Source organism: Marmota monax, unplaced genomic scaffold, assembly GCF_021218885.2.
Source record: "Marmota monax isolate L192 unplaced genomic scaffold, Marmota_monax_Labrador192_F-V1.1 WCK01_AAM20220418_F8-fsc00088, whole genome shotgun sequence".
In the NCBI taxonomy this organism is placed as follows: domain Eukaryota; kingdom Metazoa; phylum Chordata; class Mammalia; order Rodentia; family Sciuridae; genus Marmota; species Marmota monax.
Genome location: NW_026694492.1, coordinates 5,554,573 through 5,567,805, shown reverse-complemented (window position 1 = coordinate 5,567,805; position 13,233 = coordinate 5,554,573). Strand labels below are relative to the sequence as shown.

Here is a 13,233-nt window from a genome sequence, read left to right as displayed (position 1 = left end):
TGATTCTTTTTTATTATGACAGACTTAGTTTTTGTTTCTTATAAAATTATGATTATTTTATAATGTTAAACTTAACAGTTGCTTTCAGTCATGTGTCATAAGATCCAAGAACTTCTTTATAATATTGCAAAGAAATCACAAATATTTCTGTATTCCATTGCATAATTTTATTTTTATCAGCATATTTAATTATAATTTTAGTTCTATGACCTATAAAATATTCACCTTTAAAATCTTTAAAAATCTCTTGCATCACTATCATTAAAAAAAAAAAAAACTGTATTCGTACCACCTCACAACTGGAATGCAGAATTTAAAATTACTTTCACAATCAATTGAGAAATTAAACTCCATTACAGCTTTTACAACTGTACTTACATAGAAAAATCAGCAACAAAAATTAGGAGGAAAAAAAATACTACTTCCTAAAATACAATGCTCCCTATTTAATGAAAAGTAATAAATCTGAAGTTATATGTAGCACTGAATACTGAAGATTTATACCATAAAACATAATCAATCATTTGATTTCTTAAAACAGAAAAGCTGTAATGTCACCTTACAATTGGCTTCTCTTACTAATGATTAGCAAAACAAGGAAAAACAGGTTTAATACAGGTTTAAAATGGAGACAAAAAAGGCACACTTCTATTGTATGACCTGAAGTGTGCTTTAAGAAAGTAATTTAGCAGCTAAGAGCCTATTCAACTACTTACTATTACATAAAAAGATAGATGAAAAAAAAAAAAACTTGTGTGGTGTATTTCTATTCTATATCTAAATAGATAGACAGATAGGTAGATAGATAAAAAGACAGACAGACAGACTAATATCTGCCTGCTCTGGCTTCCCTTTAAACAGCACATATCTATGACCTCACATTTATAATATCCATGCTTTTTATTTTTAAACAGGTGCATTTCAGTCTTCATTTGAGTGATCCTTATCTCCATTTTTCTCTACTCCCATTACAATATTGTGTGTGTGTGAGTGTGTGTGTGTGTGTGTGCGTGTATGACAGTTAACATATTGTGAGTGATGAGTGCTCTTTACTTATTGGTCTAAATCTTATTAGCCTTCCAGTATATAAACACAAATAGCCCTTGCATTTTTCAGAAGAAAAAAAATCTAAAAACCACAGAAAACAAAAATGCAATGCTTAAAGAAAGGAAGTTTTTCAAAGTGTAACACTAAAAAAATGAATAAAAATATTAAATGATGAATCACCTTAACAAAGGTGTTATAAGACAATGATACTTGTGTGGTATGAGTGGGGGAGAGGAGGAAGAGGAGGAGAGTCATAGGAGGAAGAGGAAACATGAAACACTTAGAAATTAGGCAACTTTGTAGAGCCAATCACTATATTCTAGAACATAAAGGCATTCAGCACTAGTAGACCTCCTTCAGGTCTACTCTTTTATGTCTTAGGTAGAGGGTAAAATATCTTTTAAATGATATTTACTAATGACAATGAGATAACAAAAAGCTATACCAAATAAATAAATCTATTATCATAATCAGAAAGTTAGAAAAAATACATTCATAATTATGATCCAAAAAGTTTCTTTCTAAAAATGGAAGTCTCAGACTGTGTGTGTCTGAATACATGTGTAGTAACCATAAAGACTGTGTCTTGGGACATGGCTACAATGCTACCCTTTAGTATCATAACACTGGATTCAGGTAGATGTAAAAGTGCCTTCCTATGGAGTCCTACTTCTCTGCTGAAATAAGCTCCTTAGATTAATCTGTCAAATAGGCCTGATGAGATATACATGAATAATTATTACACAAGCAGTCAACTGCAAAAAAGAAATGATACTGGAGAGGAACTTCAAACTTCAAGAATGAATAAAAAGCAACAAATATGATAAGTATCTAGGTAAATAAACTATTTTTCTCCTCTTTAAAAAAAAAACAGAAGGCAACTGCACTGCAGTTCAGCATATTTTAATAAGACTAACAGAAAAAGCAGCTCCTTCAATATGAAGGATAATAATAAAGCAGTTAAATAAGTCAAACATATTGAAAAGCTCATCTTAAAAGATGGAAGATTCCCTTAACCCATGCCAAACCAAAGTATAGTTCCTGAAAAGCAACTACTTTCAAACCTTTTAAGCATTTCTTCCAGCATTCACTTCTGTATCACTAAATAATCTGCTAATTGTAATTTCGTGATTCACCAATACCAGCTATTGCTCTCTACCAATATTGTGGAAGATGATGTTTTCACTCTGACAAGCCACATTCCCTAATAAATTTCCCTTTCCTTATCCCCAACTTTCTAAAACAATTATATCATACTTTGAGGTTTTATAAATATTAAGTGTTCACATTATTTCCATAGAAATATTGTTCAATGTTGAAGCTTATTAACATCACACCTCCTTTGCTGAGAAACTACTATTTAAAAAATAGTAACTTAAAAATTACCTTTTTTCCATTTCCATTCTTTTATACATACCTATTCCTTTATCTTTTATGCTTTTTGAAGCTCTCAATGATTTTTCACAGACCAGTTTCATTTTTCCACCAACCATCTCTTTTCTACCTCTTGTATCACTGCTGCAAGTCTGCCATCCTGAGACCTCCCTTCACTATCATCCTGCAAATTCTCCTTCAGTGTTCTCTTATTTTTTAAATTATTTTACACTTTTAATTGAATGAAGCATATCTTTTAATATCTTGCTCAGAAAAGATACACAATACAGTAATTGTTTGACACCATGAATGCCTGAAAATAGTATGCTTTTTTATTTGATTGGTAGTTTGCATGCAAAATTCTGGTTCATTTTTAAAGAACTACTTCATTATCCTCTCACTAGCTTTCAGTTACTGTTGTAAAGTTCAATAACATGTTTATTCCTGAATTATAACTAATAAAACTATTATGGTGGGTAAAAATGGTACAAGAAACTACATAGCGAAAATAAATATCATATAATATGATCAAGAATAAGAAGATGTATTTGGAGACTAAAGACAAAAGCAAATATTACAGCAGATATTATAATTTCAAATATATTATTTACACTAAGTTGGAGTTTTATTAAATCTATCTGGTATTTTTGGATACTCTCTATATAATAAATAAATCCCTGTGTTAAGAAGTCATTATGGGGCTGGGGTTGTGGCTCAGTGGTAGAGCGCTTGCCTAGCACATGCAAGGCCTGGTGTTCAATCCTCAGCACTACATAAAAAATAAATAAATAAAATAAAGGTATTGTGTCCAACTACAACTGAAAAAAATAATAATATAAAAAAATACAGAGCCACATCAATGTTTATAGCAGCACAATTCACAATAGCTAGACTGTGGAACCAATCTAGATGCCCTTCAGTAGATTAAAAAAAATGTGGCATATATACACAATGGAATATTACTCAGCAATAAAAGAGAATACAATCATGACATTTGCAGGTAAATGGATGTAGTTAGAGAAGATAATGTAAGTGAATTAGCCAATCCCAAAAATCCAGAGGCCAAATGTTTTCTTTGATATAAGGAGGCTGATTCATAGTGAGATAGGGAGCAGAAGAATGGGAGGAAAAGAGGAACTCTAGATAGGGCAGAATAGTGGGAGGGAAAGGGAGGGGGCATGGAGTTATTAATGATGGTGGAATGTGATGGTCATTATTATCCAAATTACAGGTATGAAGACACAAATTGGTGTGAATATACTGTGTATACAACCAGAGATATGAAAAATTGTGCTCTATATGTGTAATAAGAATTGTAATGCATTCCGCTGTGATATATAAATAAAAAATAAATAAATTTAAAAAAGTAAAAAAATGAAATAAAGAAGTCATTATGATGTTCTTAGAAATTATGGCCATAATTGTTATGGCCAGTAGATATGAGGAATAAATGAAAAGTACAAAGGAAGGTGCATGATATGTACTAAGTAGGTCATTTATTCATATTATAAATTTATTCACACTATTCATCATGGTGCTATACAAATTGTGCATGAAAACCTTACTTAAGTGATGGGTTTAGTAATAATTTAGACCTTTCACTCAGATATGGAACCACTAAATGAACAACACATTTGGGAGCAATTGAGAAATGTACTGTCAAACATTCCTAGGAAAAAAGGACATCCTTAAAACACTGAAAAGAAGACTACAAATAACGAGAAATAGAGCAGAGTAAACTTCTAGACAATAGCAAGGATAAGGGCCCTGCCCAAGGTGGCATTCTGACAAACACACATCAAGGCAGCACATGAAAGTGCCCATAATGTTTAAAAAATTCAGTAACACTATTTAACTTCTAGATCACCACTGGATTATGTTAGAAATAGAGTAAATCTAGATGTGACAGTGATTTTCCTTGGCCTGTAACTACAGCTAAAGAGTCAACAAAACAAAACACAAAACAAAATTTTTTTTTTCCAAAAAAAAAATCTCATAAAGATTTCCGTCATTACTAATATCCAGAATAAATAAATGGCTTCTCTAAGAAGTAAAAAATAAATTTATAACATCATAAACAATAACAAACTAGCTACGAGAAAGCTGTCAACATGTCCTATCTCACTTAACTGACACTAAATAAGTGCTTATTACTATGGACCAGGTACTGAGCTAAGCATATAAAAACACACGAAGATTAGACAAAGTTTCTTCCCTCAAAGCACTGAGCCCAAGAGAAAGGCAAATTAGTAACCAATTAAAATATTATCACAAACTGCACTCCTTGTATTTCCTCCAATAGACATAAACTCCTTGAGGGGAGGAATTTATTTTGTCAACCCTTCAGCCTCTGAACGGAGTTATTGACATACTGACCCTAGAAAAATAAAGGAAAGGTATTTATATGTTCATTCATTCCAGAAATATTTAATACACTCCCTCTATGAATCAGTCACTGTTCCAAGCACTTACAATAAATCAGTAAACAAAATGGAAAAAAATGTCCCTGCCATTCCAGCTCCCACAGCAGATCAAAGTTATTAGCCAGTTAAAAAAAGAAAGGCATTTAAGTTCAAACACACTGAGTTTTAAGGGATTCTCAGATCCATTCATTGACTTGAAATATGTACTCCAGGTTAAGTTCAGTTTTTATGCCACAGATCTTGGAAAAGGAAGGATATTGCTACACTACTGGTTAATTTATTAATGTTTCCTGAGATAATTTAACAGTGACAACTTCTTACCTCTCAGGTTAGACAACCAATGTTGACCCATATCTGTAAAACAAAATTGCAAAGAATGCAATATAACCTTAAATCTTGGAGTTGTCTGACCTTCTTATGCACCTCCTCAGGGTAGGGAGGCATCAACTAAACATACAGATAAAATTCAGAGATGCACCAGAGATGCAGACCACAGATTTTTGCTATGAGAATCATGAAGAGAAATACCGTAGGCCAGAATGTAAGACAAGTGCCTTAAGCCAAACATAGATTTAGCACTGCATCACTGTGAACAGAAACTTGGTTGACTGAAATCTCTTATCCCTTTCTCAAGTAGTATATTTCATAAATTGCAGAAGAGTATCTAATAAGTAAATATTATATCAAAAAATGGATGGCTCTCAGTAAATGTTATTTGCAGATAAACACTGAGTTAATGAATCTACTATCAGACAAAATAAAACTCTAATAAAGAAATTATTTTTCAATGAATTGTTTATGAAATATTATATAGACTATCTATCATATCTTTATTATCAAACATCAATTTCAATGAAAAGTTCTATCCCCAGCCAGTCTTTACTTCATGTAGGTTATCTGCAGCTGAACAAGTATAAGCCAATATATAAATTATAATTTATTAAAAAATAAGCATTTTTGTGTTTGCAATTATCAATTATCAATTATCAATCATTGTGCACTGTAGAACAATCAGGAAAAGAAAACCAAGGAAATAAAAGTTAGAGTAAAAATAAGAATTTATAATGCCCTGCTCGACTTTGAGAACTCAGAGTCCCTTGTATGTTCTCTTCCCACTTCCCACTTTATTTTGGTTATTTATGTTCTTGTGTTATCTACTAGACATATAGAAACTATTCAAGATAGCATACAGACTAATCTTTCTAAACTAGCAAATGGAGTTGTTAGGAGATAAAAAAGTGCTTGTCAAATATTTGTTGAAGAAATAAAGACACTAATATTCATGTCAATATTAAAATAAAAAGTAAGTTTCATAATGCCATCCTGAAGTATTTTATTATGTAGCTTTCTCAATAGAGACTGCTGACTTTCACTGACTTTAAAAGACAAACATTATGTGTTTAACAAATGGAAATTCTTAAATTCATTGATTAAAATAGATGCTTTAGAAATAGACTCAATTTTCAGTGCCTGTTTACAGCTCTTTACACTCAATGCTTTTCTGAGAGGAGCAATATTAGAACATGTCACTTTAAATCCTCAGTCTGCAGCATGTAAACAAGTCCAATAATATTACTGTGGTAGATACACAATGCAGTACAGCCATGTCACAAATTATACTGAATGCTTCTCTCTACTATACGCAGGGAGATATAATTCAAGAAGAATCAACTGCTAAGAATGATGACAAAGATAATGATGATGATGATGACAATGATGACGATGATGATGATGACGACAACAGCAACAACAAAATATCCTTAACAGGATCATTAAAACATCTCTAAACTAAATGAAGGAAAACATGTGCTGCCCAATTTGCTTAATCTATCCATGGAAGATACTGCAAGTGAATTCAGAAAAATACATAGATACTCTTGGAGAAAATACACAAGATCTGGAATTTTAAAATGTTGGTTGTGCCTGAATCAAAGCCTATTTTCATTTCTCCATACAACAATGCTCTAAAACCATTAAAACTTGGAGAAACTTAAAGAATCTTACTAAATAAAGTACATGAAGCACTACTTGGTATTGTGGTGCACACCTGTAATCCCAGTGGCTTAGGAGGGTAAGGCAGGAGGATCACAAGTTCAAATCCAGCCTCAACAACTTAATGAGACCCTGTCTCTAAATTAAAAAAAAAAAAGAGCTGGGGATGTGGCTCAGTGGTTAAGCACCCCTGGGTTCAATTCCCAACCTCTTCCCCTCAAAAAAGTGTATGAAGCCTATTTTCAAATGAAGGAAGAGACACTTGTACCTGTGAACAAAATGGAGTAAGAACAAACCTATCTTAAAAAAGGAAGAAAGAAAGCAATAAAGGGTTGAGACATGGGAGACCAAGTGTGCTCTATGATAGGTCTAGCTTATAGCCTTGAGAGAGATTTGACAACAGGGAGAGGAACTGAGGAGAAGTGAAGCAGTCTCCCTGAGTTGAGTAGACAAAGCTCAGAATTTCAGGAAACCAGGGCAGCTATGACTCACAGGACAGAGAAAGGAGAACCAAAAAGACTGAAGCCCCCTTGGATTGCTCAGCAGAGCACCAATCAGAACTTGTGTGGAAGAAGACTACTCTGGGCTAGAGAAAGGCCAGAAACAGAGCCTGTTCCCACCAGTCTAACCAAGCATTTGATAGGAGTGTTCAGGAACATCTTGCTTCCATTATAGGAAGTAATCTGCCTTACAGGAGCAATGCTCCAAATCTACCTAACAAATCATAAAAGCAGAACTTAAAAAAAAAGTCAAACTGTTTCCACATAACTGGATCCAAAAAAAAAAAAAAAAGCTCAAAAGATTAACAAAAATATCTAGAATCCAACTTAGTAAAATTCAAACATTTGCTATCTAATCAAGGATTATAAGGCATGCCAAGAGGCTGAGAGGCACATAAAGAAGAAAACAATTCATCAAAACCAGTCCAGAACTGAAGGAGATATCAGAATTAGGAGACAAGGCCGTTAAAATAGTTATTATAACCATAATTTATATCTACTTTTAAAAAGCCCCAAGTCAGAATTCTGGAAATACATAGCATACTGTCTGAGATGAAAAAGTATTGAGATGAGATTAGTGGCAGTTTAATGAGAAACGACTAATGAAATTGAAGACACTGCAATAGAAATCATCCAAATTTAAACCAAAACCCAAGGAAGAAAAAGAACCCCAAAATAAAAGAGAAGCAGTGATCTATGAAACAATTTCAAGCAACCTAATGTTACTTGAGTCCACTAGAAAAAAGAGTAATGGGCTGGGGTTGTGGCTCAGTGGTAGAGCGCTTGCCTCGCACTTGTGAGGTCTTGGGTTTGATCCTCAGCACCACATAAAAATAAATAAATAAAAATAAAGATATTTGAGAGAGAGAGAGAGAGGGAGAGAGAGAGAGAGAGAGAGAGAGAGAGAGAGAGAGAGAGAGAGAGAGAGAGATGAAAGGACATTTGAAAAACAATTGGTTAAAATTTTTTCAAAATTAATGAAAACTATAAAATTAAGAAATTCAATAAGTTCCAGCCACAAGACATATGAGAAATACTATGGCAGCACATAATCAACTTTCTAGAAACCAGATATAAAGAGAAAATTTTTAAAGCAGCAAGAATAATAAAGTAATGTTACATTCAGAGGAACAAACTTAAGAAAAAGTCATATTTCTTGTTAGAAATAATGCAAGCCATGAAGTACTGACCAACAAAAACAGTCAACCCAGATCATGGTACAAGAAAAAAAAAATCTTTAAAAAAAAAAAAAGCAAATAAAAATGTTCTCAAACACACAAAGCTAAAAAAGAGAAGGTCCTCCCTCTACAAGAAAAGCAAGTCATTTAGGCAGAAGGAAGATTACAGCAGATAGAAATGTGGAATTACACAAAAGAATAAATAACATCAAGACAGTAACCAAATGTGTAAATATGCATATATGCATTTCTTTTTCTTCTTTTTTTGAACTTTAATTGACTATTACACACAATTCTTAACAATGATTTGTGAGATTTATAACATATGTAAAAGTAAAACACAGTTAATCATATCATAAAGACCAAGAGTTAAGAAATGCAAATACAATATTAAAAGTATCAAGTAGTATAATATCACAGAAAGGTATGTTGTGGTAAGTTAAAGATGTAGACTATGAATTCTAAAATGACCAGCAATATTATAAAATAATTAGCTTATAAACTAACAAAGAAGATTAAATGAAATAGTAAAATACACTTCATCCATCCAAAAGACAGCAGAAGGAAAAGAAAGAATAAAGAATAAATGGGACAAAGATAAAAATAAATAGCAGAATGATATCCAAATCTAACCATATCAATGATTATATTAAATGCAAATGTTTAAACATTTAGAAAGCAGGTCAGATAGGATTTTTAAAAAAAGTAAAACTAAACTACACACTGCTTCCAGGAAACATACTTTAAATAAAAAGGATGGGAGAGAATAAGCCAGAATAATAGAAGCCAAAAATGCTAAAATGGCTACAATAATATGGACAAAGCAGATTTGAGAGCAAAGAATAACAGCAAACAGAAAGATCATTTTAAATGACAAAAGAGTCAAAAACTCAGAAAGAAATAACAGCCCCAGAGGTTTTATGCACGTAATAAGGAAGATTAAAAAAACAAAAAACTGATAGAAATGCAAGGAGGGATAAACAAATTCATAGATGCAGAGGTCAGTGTCATTATCTACTGATAAAAAAACATTTAGGCAGAAAAGCCAGCAAATACACATACACACACACACACACACACTAAGCTTAAATACTGTCAAGCAATTTGGCCAGATTGACTTTTTGCAATACTCCACTCAATGACAGTAGAATACACGCTTCTCCTAAAGTGCATGCAATATATGTACCAATATATTATGGGACGTAAAACAAGTATCAACAAATTCAAAAGGATTCCAATTGCAAAATATGGTGACCTGAGTTAATAACAATCATATTCATACTTGAAAACTGCTCAGAGAGTAAAGATGAAGTGTTTTCACTAGGAAAAAAAAATGATACACATAAGAGGAACTGGACATGTTAATGAGCTTAGCAATTCCAAAATGTACATTTGTTTCAAAACATCATATTACATACTCGAAATATACTTTCTATTTTTTAAATAAACTGAAAAAATAGCAAAGGATTAAAACAATGCAAAATATAATTTGACTATTATAAATTAGAAACCAGACAGATCATTACAAAATCCCCAAATGTTTAAAAATTTTAAAAACTCATTACTCAATTACTTATGGATAAATGAAACACACAAAAAGAAAAAGCACAACATATAAAAATGTGTGGGATACCACTAAAGGAATGAATTCTTGGGGAGAAAATTATAGCATTAAATGACCACCTGAGCTCCTACTTTAAGAAACTAAAAAAGATAAGCAAATTAAAAACAGAAAATAATGAATTAACATATATCAAAGCAAAAAATCAATGAAGTAGAAAACAAAATTAACAGATTCAAATCAATGAAACCAGAATTATTTCTTTGAGAAAAACCATAAAATTATTAATCTACTAGACAGACTGATTTGGAAAACAGAAAAAAAAAACAAAAATTATGAAAATTAAAAATGAAAAAGTAGAGAAAATTTCAAGTCCTACAATTTTTTATTGATACATTTGACATAATCTATCAAAGTTTGCTCAAGGGGAATTTTGAAAAACATGAATATATATTTATATTTTACATCTATTTATATTTTAAATTTAAGTATTTTTAATCTGTAGTTAAAAAACTTTACCATAAAGCAAAATCCAGGCCTGTAAGCTTTCACTAATCCTTCCAGAAAACACAAGAAAAGGAATCCCCTCCTAACTCATTTGGTAGGCCAGCATTACCTGTTATCAAAATTGCACAGCCATTATCAGAAATGAAAATCACACATCAAAATCCTTCACACACACACACACACACACACACCAAAAAAAAAAAAAAACCTCAACAAAAACTTAGCAAATTGTATTTAATGACCTACGAAATAAATAATTCATCATGATGAACTATGGTCTATATTACAAAGTTGTTTTAAAATAAAAAAGTACAAAAAAGTCAATATATTTTGTCTTATAAAGAAAATAAAGGAGAAAAATCATATAATCATTTCAACAGATGCAGAAAAAGCATCTGACTAGATCTAATGTCCATTCATAATAATAGTAAAAATATCTCAATGAACCAGGCACATATAGGAACTTCTTAAACCTGATAAAGGGCATCTTAGAAAATCCTAAAGCTAACACCATTCTTAATAGAAACAAAATGAGTAAATTGTGATCTATTCATTCTTCAGGATAATCTCAGTAATAAAAATGAACCATCAAATGCAACACTGACAAATCTCACAAAAAACGCTGGGCACAAAAGAATACATACTCTATGTCTGAATTAACATAAAGCTCAAAAGTCAGGCAAAACTGAATTATAACGTTTAGGAACTTAAACTTAGGTGATGTTAACTATAAAAGAAAGCAAAGAAGTAGCTGAACAAAAAGAATAAAAAATTTTTCAGATTTTTGGAGGATTTCAGATTTCAGACTTTTGATTAGGGATGATCGACCTATAAGGGAAGGGAAGGGAAGGGAAGGTATGATGACAGGGTGGGAGGGTGTAAGATGCTTCTGAACTCTCGGTATGTTGTATTCCTTGTGCAAGAAGGTAGTTACAAGAATGCTCAGCTGGTAAAAATCACTGAGCTGTATATTTTTGTTTTGTGAACTTTTTTGTATGTATACTAATGAAAGATAAAGTTAAAATGAAAATGATGGTATATAGTGATTTAAATAAAGAGATAAAAAGAATAGTTTAACAAGGATATCCACTTGTGAGTCACAATGTATAAACTACTGGCAAGTGGCAAATTAGTTATAGTATTGAACCATGAATTTAAATATTCTTAAATGTAGTTTAAAAATAGGTATAGCTTTTAAAATCAAGATACACACAATTAAACACTAGTGTTGTCAAGTTAAGGTGCCCCTAATGCATAAAAATTAGGGCAAAGACAGGATAATAAAATTATGTGAAATATGCTCATTTATCAATTTCCAAATAAATTTGATTTATTTTTAACTGACATCTTAATTATCCATATTTACATCTGGAATATAACAACTTTTCTCTCTTTTAACAACCTGAGACAAACAAAATGTTATGATTATACATTAGCTATGTCTCCTCAGTTTCTACAGCTGAAATGTCATGTCAATTACTTAATAAGATTTAATTTTACCTTGTTTAATCTGTCCTTGCACAATATTACTGGAAGTTGGAGGAGAATCCCTTGCCTTAGAAAGGTCTGGGGTGCTTGGTCTAGGTGGCCTTTAAATAGAAGAAAAAAATACATGTATATATTCTTTCACATTTTCATATTTCTAGAACTACTTAAAATATTGTTTTCTAGATTCAAATTAATTGCAAAGAAACATAAAAAACATTCTCAATTTACTGTTCCAAAAAGATGGCTTTTTAAGAATTTTATATGCACTAACATTTTCCATTTCAAATTTTAATATGATAAAACAAAGCAAGTAGCAAGTAAAAATTTTATACCTACAATTTATACTATTAGTTCAAGAAATATTTATGAACATTCCAATATTTACCACTGACGGGTAAATATTCTTAATTCTCCATTCTTCAATATTAGCATGCTAAGATTTCAGCCAACCCATTATCACTGGTGCAAATGAATTCATGGAACAATATATTGGATTTTAAAAGTACTCAGTCCTAACATATAAAAAAAGGCATTAAGGCATTACAAAATCTTGGACCCAGAAGCAGAAGATCTTAGTTTGGATTCTGGCTCTATCACTGATTGCAGATGTGACCTTGTACAAGTCACTTCACTTATCTGAGTTTTCTTAACTATAATGAAAGGATGATAAAACCATTTACCTTATAGAGTTAACAGCACCAATGAGTTAGTTCTTGTAAAATACTTACAACAAAACCTAACACAGAGTAAGTGCTATATAATTATTTGTTTAAAAAAATTCTTGATATGGTGGTCAACTCTCAATAAAATATAATAAAAAGTTGTCTTCATAACCTGGGGAAAATAGAAACCAGCATGCAAGCTAGATGTTCTAAAAACATTAATACAGTACTCTGGTTTTCAAAAATTGTTTTCTCTTTCCCTGCTGAAAAATTCAGATTATACTTACAAAATTCTGAAGCCAGTCACTGAAAACATATCATTCATTGCATCTGTGTTTGAGAAGCATTTTAAACTAGTACACAATTTTAAAATCATATTTATTCAAGAGCTAGTCTATATGATCAATTCCCACATTCTAAACCCCCTTTTAATAGCCAGTAAGTTTTTTATGTATATATAAAATTACATATATATATATATATATGTAATTTTTATATGTT

The 13,233-nt window shown here is 31.4% G+C and overlaps 1 protein-coding gene across 3 annotated transcripts in view; it reads right to left on the bottom strand.

The window, feature by feature from the left end:
- The window catches only part of Wdr7 (WD repeat domain 7), a 333,762-nt gene that overhangs the window by 220,341 nt on the left and 100,188 nt on the right, over window positions 1-13,233 (bottom strand). For 2 of the 3 annotated variants that reach the window (XM_046419459.2, XM_046419461.2), the window contains exon 16: window positions 12,083-12,171. In XM_046419459.2, coding sequence (XP_046275415.1) covers window positions 12,083-12,171 — 89 coding nt within the window. Of the gene's footprint in view, window positions 1-5,165; window positions 5,199-12,082; window positions 12,172-13,233 lie in introns of all 3 variants that reach the window. The other variant, XM_046419460.2, reaches the window with a different exon arrangement.